At 34.8% G+C, this 15860-nt stretch overlaps 2 protein-coding genes across 4 annotated transcripts; both read left to right on the forward strand.

Moving 5' to 3' along the window:
- The first annotated feature begins 299 nt into the window (after positions 1 to 299).
- On the forward strand, positions 300 to 7912 carry mob1a (MOB kinase activator 1A). The gene is made up of 6 exons (XM_027016900.2): positions 300 to 544; positions 3030 to 3196; positions 3528 to 3621; positions 4269 to 4402; positions 6158 to 6321; positions 6509 to 7912. Exons 1-6 carry the CDS (start codon positions 531 to 533, stop codon positions 6584 to 6586), a joined length of 651 nt encoding a protein of 216 aa, XP_026872701.1. The 5' UTR covers positions 300 to 530; the 3' UTR covers positions 6587 to 7912.
- A 1015-nt stretch (positions 7913 to 8927) lies between these two features.
- On the forward strand, positions 8928 to 11715 carry dguok (deoxyguanosine kinase). 3 transcript variants are annotated; one of them, XM_027016885.2, is made up of 8 exons: positions 8928 to 9076; positions 9325 to 9492; positions 9636 to 9745; positions 10003 to 10199; positions 10327 to 10474; positions 10653 to 10768; positions 10995 to 11094; positions 11288 to 11715. In XM_027016885.2, exons 2-8 carry the CDS (start codon positions 9378 to 9380, stop codon positions 11312 to 11314), a joined length of 813 nt encoding a protein of 270 aa, XP_026872686.2. In that variant the 5' UTR covers positions 8928 to 9076; positions 9325 to 9377; the 3' UTR covers positions 11315 to 11715. The 3 variants fall into 3 exon arrangements, with proteins under 3 accessions (XP_026872686.2, XP_026872685.2, XP_026872687.2); XM_027016884.2 differs by having other exon boundaries at positions 8928 to 9492; XM_027016886.2 differs by having other exon boundaries at positions 8928 to 9492; positions 9639 to 9745.
- The last annotated feature ends 4145 nt before the right edge of the window (positions 11716 to 15860 follow it).

Below are 15860 nucleotides of genomic sequence, written 5' to 3' on the forward strand. Positions count from 1 at the left end.
TTGTTTAACATGCATTGTTCTATTATTTTTAACAAATGAAACATCGACATTTTGTTATAAAATAATAAGCTGTTTTTTCAATGCACATACTACAAAAAATAAAACGGTTCGTTCGAACTAAAACCTGGGTAATGCCCCGTCGACTCTGACTCTGTAAACCAGCTCACAAAAAAAGAGGCAATATATTTTTTTTTAATCAGCGATAGTGACACCAATTTTAAATATTTTTTCTTAAGTATTTTTTTGCATCCTCGATGCCTTCCAGGCAGCAGTGAGGGCTTTTGCATTTCCATGTTCTTCGCCTACTAAGAACAAGCAATACAGTACGCAGTACCTCCAAACACTTCCTGTTTCAAGTCTTTCACGTTCGCCTTCTTTGAAGTTTTAAAACTTCCGACAAATGATTTTCTGTTTAATGTCTTAATCAACAGCTTTGTGAAGACGATTGACCTGCGTGAATAATACTTTAAACTATCCGACAACTTCGTTAGTTGACGACGTTTTTTGAAGCTGAAGCAAAGTGAACGGAAATGAGTTTCCTATTGTAAGTAACCTAGCGTTAGCTGACGTCTACTTAACGGTTAGTTTGAAAGTTACTAAAGCAATGACGTTTAGTAGCTATAACTTGGTTACCTTCAAATTTATGTTAACCGTTTGTTACATGGTAAGAATAAAAACATTTAGCTTTTAAATATCAACATTTATTCGTATTAAATGGATGGTTAGCTAACGCTACTAATTTGACACAGCTAAGCTAGCTAGATAACAAAGCTGCCTCCTGGAGACATCCTAAACCTGTTTTCACTGAACACTGACAACTAACATTCCTTGTCTCACTTTCCAAACGTTTATGTGGACTCGAGGAGTTAAAGCCATAGCCATGTATATACACTCGAATTTTAACCCAACAGCGGAGAGCAAGTCTTTCGTTCTTTGAAACATTTGGAAAGTTAATCTAAATAGCTAGCTAAGCTAATTAGAATTATTTCTTGCCACACCTTGCTAGCCCTGGCTAACTTGTTAGGGATGTTAAACTATCTGTGGTCGTGTTGGCTAACTGATTAAACTGTAAATTCAGGTATCGGTGTTGAAACGTAAAATGACAACTGCACGTTCTCTGACGCACCAAGTATGAACACGAACACTTAGCTGTTACCATGCACAATTTGTTAGTCACGCTCTTCATCAGTCATCTATTTCTGACGACAGAATTGCTGCAGTGACGTTTGTGTCCAAAGTTGCACTGCAACGAGTGATTATTCCTATACTACCTCTATCCTTATATTAACAGATTTTCCCGATTTTACACTTGTAAAATACGCAGGGATTTCTCATGAATTGGGGTATATATATAGCGAGACAATTTTAACCCTTTTTATAAATAGTTCCATATTTCATGAGAGAAAATAACATAATTTTACTTAAACTTACGTTAAATTTCCATGTGTTTATTTGCAAAACTTGAGTAGTCAATAATTGGTCTAGATCTATTTTTATGAAACTGGTTGAATAGTGTCGAGTAATTGATTATACCTACAATATGCGTAGAAACGTAGTTAAACGAGAATGTGCAGTCATTATGGCAAAATCAACAGGGCAGTACAGATTTCTGTTCTCTGGAAACTACATTGGTAGCTAACGTTACAGGTCATCACCTGAGAGTTAAAAAAAAAAAAAAAAAACAACCGAGTTTTTACTCTTCGTTGAAGAGTAAAAAAAAAAATGGCTTTCCCTAAGTTTTGCGGCACAATATTCAAAAATACATAATGTTATTTTTTTTTTTTAATTAATGAATGCTACATGCCATAAAATACCATAAAAGCATCAAGTTTTTATGTAGTCTGTAGACATTTATTTAATAACCACTTTTTGAAAGTGTACTATTAAAATATTAGTGCTTCCTCTATAAGCTGCCAATGATTAATTTATTCAGTATGAAGTATTTTATTCAATATTCAGAATATGCTTGCTTTAGTCAATAAAATTAAACTTATGTTCCTAATGATAATCAGAAAATGTAATTATATTTTGTCACAATGTCAATATAATCATAGCACAACTGACATTTTTGTGAAACAAAATATAAATTTTTAAGCATAATAAATAGAAAACATTTGTACTACAAATTTAGTTTAAACCATAACACTTCTTGTATTGTTCATTGTCAATAAGCTTGGCAAATGCAGCCATAAAACCTTTGGGGAACCTTTTACCTTCTGTCCCAGGGCTGAACAAGCATGCCAGATAACTTGATTTTGAACAGTGTGAATTTGGTGGGCGGCTGAATTGAATAAAACACCTGGTCCACATTCTTGTATCCAGCACTTTTAAAAGCAAAGCTTGCCTGGTAATATAGTATAAAACAAAGAAACCTAGCTGGATAAAATAGTTAACTGCTGCAGTCTTGTACGTTTTATCTGAAAACTAAGCTAGTTATGAATTTGTTAGACTAACCAGCAGAATGAATATTTTAGACATCAGTAATGTTTTTGAATATTGTTGCTGGATGTTGCTGCTCAATCAGGTTTGAATCAGTAATTTTAACAAATCTCAAGGCTGAGAATTTGATTTTCATTGAAAAGTCTGTGAAACATTTTTTTTATTTAAACTGCCTGGCCTTCCATTATTCTCCATCTGTTTGTCTCTTACATCATCAGCCAATTTGTAAAATTATTAATTCTGCTAAGGAATGGGCTCCCCAGTATTTTTTAAAAATATATTTCAAGGCATATCAGTCAGTGTATATCACAATGTATGGCAGTATAACACAAAAAGTGTTTTTGTATTGTGCAAACCTACTTGAAATGATTAAAATAGTTACCTTGGGATGTCATACTTGAGCAACATGAACAAAAACTAATCTTGGAATGTTATCATAATGTAGTGATAGTTATTCTGACAGATCATACCAAAATGAGTATGATCATTTATACAGATTGGTTTATATAAACTGGGGTGACAATTACATATTTGAATTAAAAAGTAAACCAGAAAAATAAGAGAACTATTTGGTCGTGACTTTGCTTTAGTGGTAGCCGGTCTTCAAAGACATTCAAGCCAAAGAAGAACATTCCAGAGGGGTCTCACCAGTATGAGCTCTTGAAGCATGCTGAAGCCACACTGGGAAGTGGCAACCTCCGAGCAGCTGTTATGTTACCAGAGGGAGAGGACCTGAATGAGTGGATAGCTGTGAATAGTGAGTGTGTTTTCATGCTTCTTAGATAGCCTTTGAAAAGTACAAAAAATAGTCTCATAAAACTAGTATATAATTTTAGAATTAAATAAAATGAGTTTTTATTTGTATTAAAATATATTTTAAAATAAGTTTGACATTAAATAAGTAATCCATTGCCATATTTATTTTTCAAAATGCCTTTGGTAATTCTTTTATACTTTTTTAATACTTTTTTGCGGCAACATCTATTGCAAGCTTACACCTTGAACCTCATACACTTAATGCAAAGTGAAAATGAGCAAAATAATTTTCTAGACTTATATGTCCTGACAGCTGTATTGTTTTATGATAGCTGTGGACTTCTTCAACCAGATCAACATGCTCTATGGCACGATTACAGAATTCTGCACTGAGACCAGCTGCTCTGTTATGTCTGCAGGGCCCAGGTGAAGAATCATTCTTTTAAAGTTAATAATTTTAAAGTTAATATTTGTATATTAACAATAATTGTGGTGTGTGTGTGTGTGAGAGAGAGAGAGGGAGAGCGAGAGAGAGATTCAAAATTATGGTGAAGTACACGAAGTTTCCAGAGAAACAGAACTTTTCAGACAAATTTCTTTCATCAGCTGTGCAAGCAAAGTGCAAAAGTTGATGAAGGACCTCTGTCTGAAAAGACATGTTTCTCTGGAAACTGTACTTGAAACTTGATATGAAGCTTCTCATTGGGTGTTTTTGATCTGATTTATGCAGAGAAATAGTTACTGGTCACCCTGGATTTTTTTCCATGCTAATTCTGTGTAGTGCTATATTGAACATTTTACATGTATATTAAACATACTGTTTTAGTTTTAAATACTAAAAGTCCTTTACTTTAACAGAAAAGTAATATAGATTTCATATAGATTTGTAGTTTGGTGGTATTCTATATTTGAATTGGATTAACGGAAATTTTAAATTTAAGAGGAAATTAATCTTAATTTCCACAGATTTCAGTAGATGCCTTTATATTTTGTTATTTGCATGTTTGCCAAAAACCTAGTATTGTCTATGTTTGCATGAACACTCTGTTATTATGTCATATATTTTGCTAAAGGTATGAATATCACTGGGCTGATGGCACCAATATAAAGAAGCCAATCAAATGCTCAGCTCCCAAATACATTGACTACTTGATGACCTGGGTTCAGGACCAGCTGGATGATGAAACCCTCTTCCCTTCCAAAATAGGTTAGCACTGGGGTTTTTTTCCCCTTGAAATGTTTTTATACACAAATATAAGAGTGCAAAAATTGTCATAGATTTAAAGTCCTGTGTACTATTTTTTTTTCTTTCTCCAAATCCAACCAAGTATCCAATCTGTGATTGTTTGCATACTTTTGTTAAAACAAAAGTATGCAAACAATCACAGATTGGATACTTGGTGTGACATGTTGCACACTCATGAGTGAATAAAGTAACCTGAGAAGTTTTAATATTACATTGCAGCCAACCACCATTTTGGAGCTTCTTATTTGGTGTTCTCCAAGATGTCAGACACAACACTGATTATAGCAAATCAGAGTCATATTGCATATTCCTGACATGTAGGGTGTGATATCACACTGAGTTATAGGGTGTAGTATCACTCACTGAGCACCATCATAAATATAGCCAAACAGTGGGAGTTCTTTGTTTTTGTTTTTATTTACTTATTTATTGATCGATGGTGAGACTTTTTATAGATGCAAACAAATTAAAACCACAAAGAAAATGAACCTTTCCTTTTTTATATAATGACATTAACTGTAATTACTGTAATACAATTAAAGTCAACTTGGTAACAATAATAATCACTATGAATGACATTTCGATAGATGAATGGTTTTATGTCTGATGTACTAATTTAAACTAATCTCTACTGTTATCAGTTCCTCTTGTTAAGTGAGAATCTTCAACATGACACAGGGAACAGGATATTCACAACTTGTGAAGGTGCACGGCATAAACTGTAATGCTTTTACCCGAATAAATGACTGTTTTGGGAGGGTCAAAAAATTTATTTTCATATGCTACACAGGTCATTAATATTCATAAAGCTAAAGCCAAACATAAAGCTCCATCCTATTTGATGACTATAGCTTGACAGACTTTCTTTTAACTAAAATATTGAATGATCAAAAAGGCAGAAACAACTTAAAAAACATCCTCTGTGTCTTAAATGGAAGAAATGGTTGTTACTGCCATGACTACAGCTGCAACATGTTTTATGATGCCTGCTTTTTTTTGGTTTGTGGATCAGATATTCTATGATCTCAGCAAAAAATCTAAGGTGTTTGAAATTGAGTCAAGGCTGAGTAAAAATACACCCAAGTGCATGATGAGAGGAAAACTATTAATGTGTCCATCTCTAAACCAGTCAACAAAAATGTCAAACTCTCATTTAACAAGTCACTCATTTAACAACTAGTCAAACTGCTACCAAACTACATTTAACAGCCAACAGTCAAACCACTGTCATATTGATTGCAGGTTCATGTTAATGTTCCGAATCAGTGTTTTCTTCAAGGTGCTACAAGTTAATGTAATACTGTTTCTACTGTGCGTAATATTTGAAGCTCATAACTACATTGGACACAGGCTGCTCTCTTTAATAGTCAATACATACTCCAACACAGCAAAATGGGAAAAAGTTAATAGCGAATATAAAAAAAAATACATAACACTATAATGTTTTATAAAGTTTCTGGAATTTAAGGTGACTAAATGTTTGAAATTGTTTACTGAAATGCTTATTTTTGACTAATTAAAAAAATATCTGTGTAAGGCCTTGAACACCAATCCTGCAAGTACACCAAAGGAGTTTGTTGCTGGTTTTTGTTTTTCACCAAACCTATTGGTGTCTATTGTGTGTGTGCCTGAAGAAATCTGTCCGATTTACATTTTTACTGCAGCAGCTCAATACACAATCATTCCTTCCATGGTTACATTTCTCCTTCTTTGCAGGTGTGCCTTTCCCGAAAAACTTCATGTCTGTGGCTAAGACCATTCTGAAGCGCCTGTTCAGAGTCTATGCGCACATTTATCACCAGCACTTTGATTCTGTAATGCAACTGCAGGAAGAGGCTCATCTCAATACTTCCTTCAAGCATTTCATCTTCTTTGTGCAGGTGAGAGGACGCACACTGACAAATACTTGCTTTGCTGGAGAAGAATCTACAGACCCCTTAGACTGGATGATAAACTTAACTTTATACATCTGCATCTATAATTGTAATTCATTTCAATACTTCATCATGACAGTTCATCATTTTGCGCTCTCTCTCTCTATCCTACATTGTCTTTGCTTGCATGCAGGAATTCAACCTGATTGACCGCAGAGAGCTGGCTCCTCTCCAAGACCTTATTGAGAAGCTGGGCACCAAGGACAGATAAAGATATACTTACCATGGAATCATGTCAGTGCTTCCAGGCACTCTAGAATTGTTTCTTTTGTTTTTTGTTTTTTTTTTATATCTACTTTTTTACATTACATTTAACATTCTTTAAAAGCTAAGTGAAAGGATTTAATGTAATATTCAGTACATTTTAGAAATAGTGTTTCTTCCTAGTCTTCAAAGTTTCTTCTAATGTCAAAAAAAAGTTTATAGAACATTTAGAAAAATGGCAGACATATTTTGGTTATATAAATCCCATAAACCTATTTTTTCACATGTAATTACAAAATGTACTCACTGTATTGACTGTGGATTGCACACATTTATGTCTGTCCTATGCCTTAAGATAATCTTACCATTTTTTGATTCTCCTTTCAGTGCTATTTGGTCTGCATAAAATATACAAAAAGTGGACCAAGTGTGGAAGAAATTTAATAAACTCTTGTCAGTGTTTTCATTTAAAGTAATGAAACTGCAGTCAGCATTTTTGTATTAAAATCTTTTACCACTTTTATATTAAAATGTAATAATTTTATACAATGAAGGTAATTTTCTATTGTTTTTGCATTTGTTTTTACATGTACTTGATCAAAAAAATTATTTTGTATGGCTGTATCATTACTGTGAGTGTAGATTATTACCAGGTTTTAAAAGATTGAGTCAAACAATTTCATTTCATTCTGTGGTATGTCAATTTTATTGCTGTGTCATTTAGAATGTAATCCTAAATTTGTATAAATATAGTTGACATTTAGCTCTGGAAGTCTAGAATCTGCTTTTTACTTATTTGAAGTGCAAATATGCACACATTTTAGAGTTGATCTCAGCTTTGAATGTCTAATAGTATAATATCTTCTAGTTTGTGCAGACATACTTTGACAGGCATAGCTTTTCCTTGTTCTTTGACAAAACCAAAATATTGTATATTCATGTAACAATTTAATTTGGGATTAGTTTGGTTACTTTAGATTTCCTCAGCATGAAATGTTGATGGTGTTTAATTGTTTTGACTGCATGAATTGTTTAACTGCTTCATTATAAAGTCTACAGTATGAATCTCTTCCATAGTGCCAGGAAGTGCACTGCTTGTATCAGTAGTAAATTTGTATTTACTGAAGTATTGCCTATTTTAGGACTGTGAATGACTATTTTAAACTTTACAGTTATGTCTTTATTTGCGTCAATGTCACACTTGACTGTAAAACCTATCAGAGCTGAAGTTTTCTAAGTGTCCTGTTTGAGCAGTATTATTACCATGGCATACACTGTCTAAATGTATGATGCATATTCAGTGAACATAAAAATTAGAATATGATCTCTAAAATGTACTGTAGTGCTCTGGTATGTATTGCTCTCAATACCCACATATGTATACTTTTATATAGGTAATGCTTCCCTCCTCCCCTTGCTCTCACTGTAACTGAAGTGCTGAGTTGGAAGAGCTATTGTCTACTTCAGTACAAAGTCGGTGTGTCAGGAAAACTTATTATAGTTTATTATACTTTTAAGAGATGACTTCTCAAAAAGGAGGGTTGTAAGCTATAAGGTCTAAAGGTCTAAGTCTGCTATGAAGTACAGAAGTTCTGAGTGTTTACTGAAGAATTTGGTGCCGAGATGTTTTTTCCCAGTGTTACAAACCACTAGGAAACATTTTTAAAATTAAAGCACTAACAATAGTGTTGGTACCACACATATATTAGCTATTATTTCTACTTTTGAATACCATCACATTTAAATTATGCAGTGTGTGAAATTAATATTCAAATATATTTTATACAAGGAATTCACAAACACCTTTAAAAAAAGGTTTTCTGATTTAAAATAATGTGCTTATGTTAAGCGTTATGTATGACCTTTCTTTCATGAAAACAAAAATGGAAGTGAGGTCCAATTTTTCAACTATGGTGTGATTACTTTCAGAAATAACAATTTTATTGTAATGTTATATACCAAATATAGCTCGAAAGTCATGAATTATTTTGTAAATATTGTGTAGAGACATTGTAGTTTACATCTTGACTCGTGTAGTGCTTTATGATAAAATAAACGATGTTAGAAACGTGTAGCTTATGTTTCAGTAATTGTAATGGCTTACCTAACCTATCTTAAACTGCACAGAAGGCAAATATTGTGCCTTAAATTCAGAAAAAAAACGATACTTCTGTCGCGACTCAAAATTGTCAATTGAACAATATATAGCTTAATTGTGAATGTTCTCTTAATTTTTAACACAACACCGTATATATCTTTCTAGAAATATAGAATCCTAAGATGTGTGGGTCTTTTAATTTGAAGCTAAAAACAACTGTAGGACGGAAATACCACGGAATGTTCTGGTTTAGAGGGGCATGTAGTTCAGTAGTCATAACTGCTCTTGGAATGAATAGATTCACACGTGTTCTTTTTTAGTGAGATATTCGTTAAATTCATAAATAAATAAACATAAATTCTATAGCATTTAAAATGTACACTGAATCCTAATCTCAAGGTTAGTTTCAAGCCTAAAGGCTTGTGCACTGGAGTCCCGGTAATTAGCATTGTTAGCTAGCCAATAACCTGCGCATGAAGTAGACCATTGGATCTAAATTTGAGCTCGGTTTTCAAGACGGTCAACCATCTGTGTTTACTGACTTAATATTATTGCATAATCAAGTTAAAACTAAGACTTTTTAGTTCCAGATTGGCAGATTGTTATTTTTCTTCCTTTTTACATTTTTTTTCCCGCACATCTAATAGTTTAGGAGAAAAGATGCGCCTGCGTTATAATCACGCATTTTGAGAATGTGACAATGGCACTGCGCCTAGACAGAACTTTCTTTTCGTCGTTGTCCAAGTGCTACATACCAAATCAAGTAATGAAAGGAATAAGACGGATAAGCAGGGTCTCTATTGAGGGTAATATAGGTACTTCACCTTTAATAACTTTATTAATACATTTATTAATAACTTTTAATTGCTTTAGACACTTTAGAATCTTCGACCTATTTGCAAATAACTGCTGCCACAGCACTTTATGTGTTTCTTTTTATTTATGTTTTAAAAACCAGCAGTTGGGAAATCGACGTTTGCAAGGTTGCTAAACAAGGCAGTACAAAACTGGGAAGTTATACCTGAACCTGTTACCAAATGGCAAAATGTGGAAGGAGCTACCTCGCAAGTAAGACAAAAAATCATAATAAAATCTTCATATAATCTACCATGAGGATCATAGTGCATGTTAATCAGAGAACCACTTAAGTAAACAAAAAAGTTAAGTGATTAACGTAATATAATAAATGCCTGCAGCGTCATAACAAAACTTGAGATGTTCACTTTACCTCTATTAAATACAGTGTTGGAGATTTGTTTGAACTGTGATAGAGTGCTGTGGCTTTGTTAAAGTATACCTTTGTCTGTCCATTATCCCTGCTGTAGCCAGTGCCATTTCCCCAGCAAACAGCCAGCAACTTATTGCAGATGATGTATCAGGACCCTAAACGCTGGTCCTACACCTTTCAGACATTTTCCTGCATGAGCCGCCTGCGTACCCAGCTTCAACCACCTCCCTCCAGGTTACTGCAAATCAGTGACGCTGCTGTGCAGGTGTATGAACGCTCTGTTTATAGTGACAGGTAATTGCTTGTTGACAGGTTACATTGGAAAAAAGGGCTGGTTGGCACAAATTATTCTGCCCTGTTATGCAGATCATTGAGGTTCTGTCTTCAACTGCCCAGTTTGCTATTGCTTTTCTTTTTTTAGGTACATTTTTGCTCAGAATATGTTTGAGCTTGGCTGTGTAAATACCACAGAGTGGGCTGTGTATCAGGACTGGCATACCTTTCTTGTTGAACAGTTTAGTCCTAAGGTACAGCTGGAAGGGATTATATACCTCAGAGCACCTCCACAGGTGTGTGAAGTTAATGTCATTCTTGACAGTATGAACTTGCATACATTTCTGATATAGGATAATTTTTCAGTGCAGAGAAATAGAAGGCAACAAACTGCATACTATTGAAATCTCCTAAACTAATATTGTGCAAACATCAACCCAAGTTTTTTTTTTTTTGTTCATGTGCTTCTTAAAGATCTGCATGAAGAGGTTAAAAAGGCGAGGTAGAGTGGAGGAGCAGGGAATACAGCTAGACTACCTCGAATCGCTGCATATGCAGCATGAAAACTGGCTCTTAAACAAATCGACAAAGTGAGTTTGCTTGTCATTTACAAGCCTTTTACATCTATCATAACTAGTGTCATTGTTAGCAGCTATATTGTTATATACAAATACAAATACTAACCTGTTGAAGGCTTCAATAACAGCCAGCTACAAATTGTACTAGTTCAGAATCCTTCCCTTGTGTTATGACTGTGACCATGCAGACCATGCAAATAAAAACCATAACACAAACATTTTGGTATTTACATGGTAGAGTTCATTTTGATCACCTGAAGAATCTTCCTGTATTGGTGCTGGATGCTGGTCTGGAGTTTGAGAAAGACCTTGAGATGCAGGCCAGATTTCTTAGAGAGGTACAGTATATATTGCTTTGTGTCAGACTGAGAACTGTTAAAAAAAAGTATGTGTAACCTCATGTGAATGGGTAATTTAATGGTTGTGCAAATACGTCTTTTTGATATTGTTCAATAGTCATGTCATGATGTCCAGTACTTTATAGAAATTTATTAATTCATTCACTCATTCATTCATCCATTAATTCCTTAGGTTACGACTTTCTTCAGTGGCTTATGAAAAGAATAGGACCAAACACTGATCTCTGGACCATTAGCACCTTGACCAAAAGTTTCTTCCAGTTTGCTTTTCATTTTGTGTGTCCTATTTGCAAAATGTTTTGCTGCGTTCAGGATAGCTGTGGTATAAACAGGCTTAATCCAAGCTAACTGCAGCTAATAGGCTAACCAGAATTTAAATTTGACCAGTTCATCACAGGTTTGTTATGGGTGAAAGTTTCTTATTCACCTTTTAATAAATTCTGTGTACATTATTGCACATGTGCAGTAATTACCTGGAGCTCAAAGGTAGTTCCACTTAGCTTAAGGCAAATTTAGCCTGCTCCCAATAACTAAATATATTTCTGTTTGATGGTGTCATTAAATCTTTTAATAAATGTTATTGTGTGTTCTGAAAAATTATTCAGTTCCTCCATGATATTTTATATAAAATCTGTTCTTTTCAATGTTTTGGATATACTAATTTATTACATTTGAAGCCTTTTTGCTACCTTAAGTGAAATTAGGCCAATTTTGGACTCCTCTTGTATTTCAATTTTGCATTTTCTCTGTTTTATCAGGGAATACTACCCAGCAAGAACCTCTACCCTCCTATCACTTAAATTAAAAAATTAAAAAATTCCTACACATTAGCTGTAAACTTACTTCAATTGAGTGAAATGGCTAGGATGGCCATAACACTTCGGCAAAATTCTCAAGATGTACTGAGACTAGGTCTTTAAGGACTTTAAACATTATATTTAAATCATTGTAGTCTTAGACCTTCTTTCCTACTCATCTAATTAGAAAGATATGAGAATATTAGTATCTCAGCGTTGAATATTTTTCAGCATTTGGCAGACTTATGGCTGTTATCTGTATATCTTGAAGACATGTTTTAGACATGTTGCTTATTTGGCGCACAAAAGATAACCCTTGGTTACACCAAGATCCTTAACTGTAATGACTTAAGGCACAGAAAGAAGTTTAGGACAGAATTGGTAAACTTACACACACACACACACACACACACACACACCAGGGGTGCCAAAGACCCGTCCTGGTGATCCATTGCCCCGCAGAGATTAGTTCTGTGGTGCCAGAGTTTAGGGCACCAAGGAGCCATACTTTGTGCAAATGCTAGTGGTTGCCCAACATCATGGTTAGATTATGGAAGTCAAAGTCAAATGTATTTATATAGCACTTTTTACAACCCACATTGTCACAAAGCAGCTTCACTGCAGAACCCTACTAGTAGCCTGCTTAGCTTGGTTTAGTTGTTTGAAGATTATGCATTAGCAAGTTTTTACTGGTAGTCTGCAATGTCTTGTAACAGTTGCTGATCTGAGAATCATATGCAAACATGTATTCTGAGCTGTTCTTAAGATACAGCTAAGAAAAATGAATATTATAGAACAGTAAAATTGGGAACACCTAAATAGCAGTGTTCGTGCAAACCAATTTCTAAGTCCATCGCTATTGAAGAAATAAAATAAAAACTGGTAGTGTGTCTGGAATTAAAGCTGAAAGGTAGTTACAAAACTGGAGAAAATTAGTTGCCATCCGGTTTTTGATTTCTTTTACACAATCCTTACTTTTGTTAAGTGCATTGGTATCATTGTGATTAGCAGATATATAAACAGCTATGCATAATCCACATAAGAATGGAAGCTAAAACCATGCTTATGAATATTGTGCTTAATGGTAGCATATAGAATGAGAATTATAAGGGATCCAGTACTGACCCTTGTGGGACATTATATTTTACTTTTAGGCTCAAAGCATCCATCATGTAGAAGGACAAATTGATAACGAACTGTCAAATAAGATTTAAGTTAGGAGTGCTTGTCCTCTCATACCATTGTTTCCAATATACCCAGTAAGACTTTGTGGACTTTGGTCAAACTAAGATTAAAATTACATGCAAAAGATGCGTCCTTTATCACAGCATATTAATAGACCATTAAAATACCTTTGGTTTCAGTGCTCGGATACAGTTTAAATTTATCTGTAATATGCTTGATACCACGTAGGATCTACTACCGCCGTATGTACCACTTCTTTACCAGTAGATGGAGCAGGATTCAAACTAATAGTAATAGGAATAGGAAATAGTAATAGGAAAATATGGACTCGGTGTGCTTCACAAGACAACGCCAGCTATTTTATCCTGTCCTCTGTAATATTAGTTTTATTTTCTAAAGAGGTGTATAAGGTTGGTTTAAAATTATCTTAAAGGGGTGGGGCTGGGAGACCAGACCTCACTTTTGAGCCTGGATGTGTCCTGGACTTAATTCAGCGAAACACTGACGAAGGAAGGAAGGTGATGATGATCCCCGTGAAGAGCTCGCGATGTTTGTGGTTTCAATTATAAAGTGGGTGGGCTGCGCCCTAGGTAAAACTCAAACGGCTTGTCACAGGATATTTGACATCTTAACCTGTGTAGAATTACAGCATGGAATGTGGTAGTCCATAGGCTATATAAAGACACCAATGGAAAACCTCAAGGACCGCTCTTTGATTAGTTAATTCTAGTACTACATACTTCTATGAAATGTAGACCAAACGCATACAATGAGTTAAAGTCCCACACGCATTTTCATTTTAGTGTGTACTTAGTTAGCCTTAAATGTATACTGCAGTATATTTAATAAAAATGTCAGTTTTATGAGTTTGATTCAAGTAGCCTACACCTGTTGAATCCATCAAATGTATAACTTCCGTGGCCTCGTATAGTGTGCTTCACCGTACTGTTTCGAACAGCTAGAGGCGGTTTTGTCCGTCACCCAAGCGTTTCACCCCACGCTCAAGCCAGTAAAATTGGATCTTGATTCCCCAAGGGAGTATAACAAACGAGGAAGGGTGTGCGGCGGCACACGATAGGCCTTTGTTCATCTGGTCATGTCCCGTCTCCCCTTAAACTAGCATAGGACAGCTGGAACTAGACTAAATTTGTCGCTCAAGATTTCACAGGTTTCATTCGATCAAAAACATTTATCTTTTAGAAAAGAATGCTACAGGTCAGAAGAGGAATTAGTTACTATACCGTTATTTTTCTCTCGGATTTAATAGCTTTCTTACGCGTTATCATTTTATATAGCCAGTCATCCTAAACGGCCGACACCTGTTGCTAAAATGAACAATGAACATTGTTAATGAACAATAACGGTTCAGTGTAGATGGGCCTATATATTTGACAGATCATTAAAATCACTAAATTTTCTTATGGACGTAAACAAATTTCAGTCACATTGAACTGTGTGTGTGAGTTTATTAGTGTGACGTTTTAACCGGGAGTGATGAGTATAGTAATCAGTAGGCTACAAAAGGTCTATTCTTTAGAAAATAAATAACTGGAATACGGCAAATGACAGCAAATCTAAACCATTAGCCTATATATGGGCTCTATTCCCTTCCCTGCATTTTGGTAATCTCAAATCATATTAATGCTACCATATGAAAAAAAATGTCAGAAATGTAAATAATTGTTGCATATGATATTCTCACATCGTAACTAAACAAGATTTGTACAGCATAAAGTATGTACACAGCTATGTACACAGGCTTACTCTCGACAAGGTAGTGGTATTGGAGTTGCCATATAATATTTGCGAGGCAGTTTGCACAGAAAAGGTTGCATAGATTCCGCGACAGTCTACAAAATTGGGTGAACAGCTGACTCCGTGTCGCGCTGGCAGATGGTTGGTATAAGCCGGGTGGCGGTGTGTGTGAGAGTAGGGGGTCACACTCATTGTTTAGACGTTTGAGCCCCTCGCCCAGACAATGACTGCAGCCAGGAGCAAGAAAAGATGGAAAAGCCTCTCCTTTTCAGAGTGAGAGGGGAAAAAAAGCGGAAATGCAAAAAAGTTTGGAGAATTCGTATTGTTTTGTTGGCTGCATTCGTTCATGCAGCTGTCAGTCTTTCAAATAGACTTATGTTAAAAATTGTGGTCAATCATGGAATCTCGGACGATAGGATCCCATCAGTTTGCAAACCTTAAAGCGTTTCCATTTTAAAACATTTAACCAAATAAGTAAACAGTCAAAAGAAATAGAATTGGACGTTTGGGGGCCATGCATTTAAGTGAATATTATTAAGCACCATTTTCAAATACAGTTTTACAAAAATCAATTCACAGAGCTCTGACTAAATGTAACGGATAGCATTAAAAATGACTTACTACCGTTCTTTCTCAATTACAACCATAGTAATATTTTCTTAATTTTTATATATTATTGTCTTCAAATTGTGTTTTATTTGCATATTTTTTTTGGTCTCAATAAGTATTTGACTACTAGCGGTAACTTTTATTCTTCATCTAATGTTCATATAATCATATAATGTTATTATGAACGTTATTATCACACTAATGTGTGATATGTTTTATACTATGTACATAGAACGAAGAAATACAAAGCAAAAATTGAAATCGAAATTGTAAGTGACTTCTCCAGCATGAGAAAACTCATGCTCATCCAAATATGGTTTAGCCCCGCCTCCTTCTCACCCTGCTCGTGCAGCTCATTCACAGTGTACGCTGAGGTTTTGCAGCATCATTACGTTCTCG

The sequence above is a fragment of the Electrophorus electricus genome, chromosome 5 (assembly GCF_013358815.1).
Source record: "Electrophorus electricus isolate fEleEle1 chromosome 5, fEleEle1.pri, whole genome shotgun sequence".
Taxonomy (NCBI): domain Eukaryota; kingdom Metazoa; phylum Chordata; class Actinopteri; order Gymnotiformes; family Gymnotidae; genus Electrophorus; species Electrophorus electricus.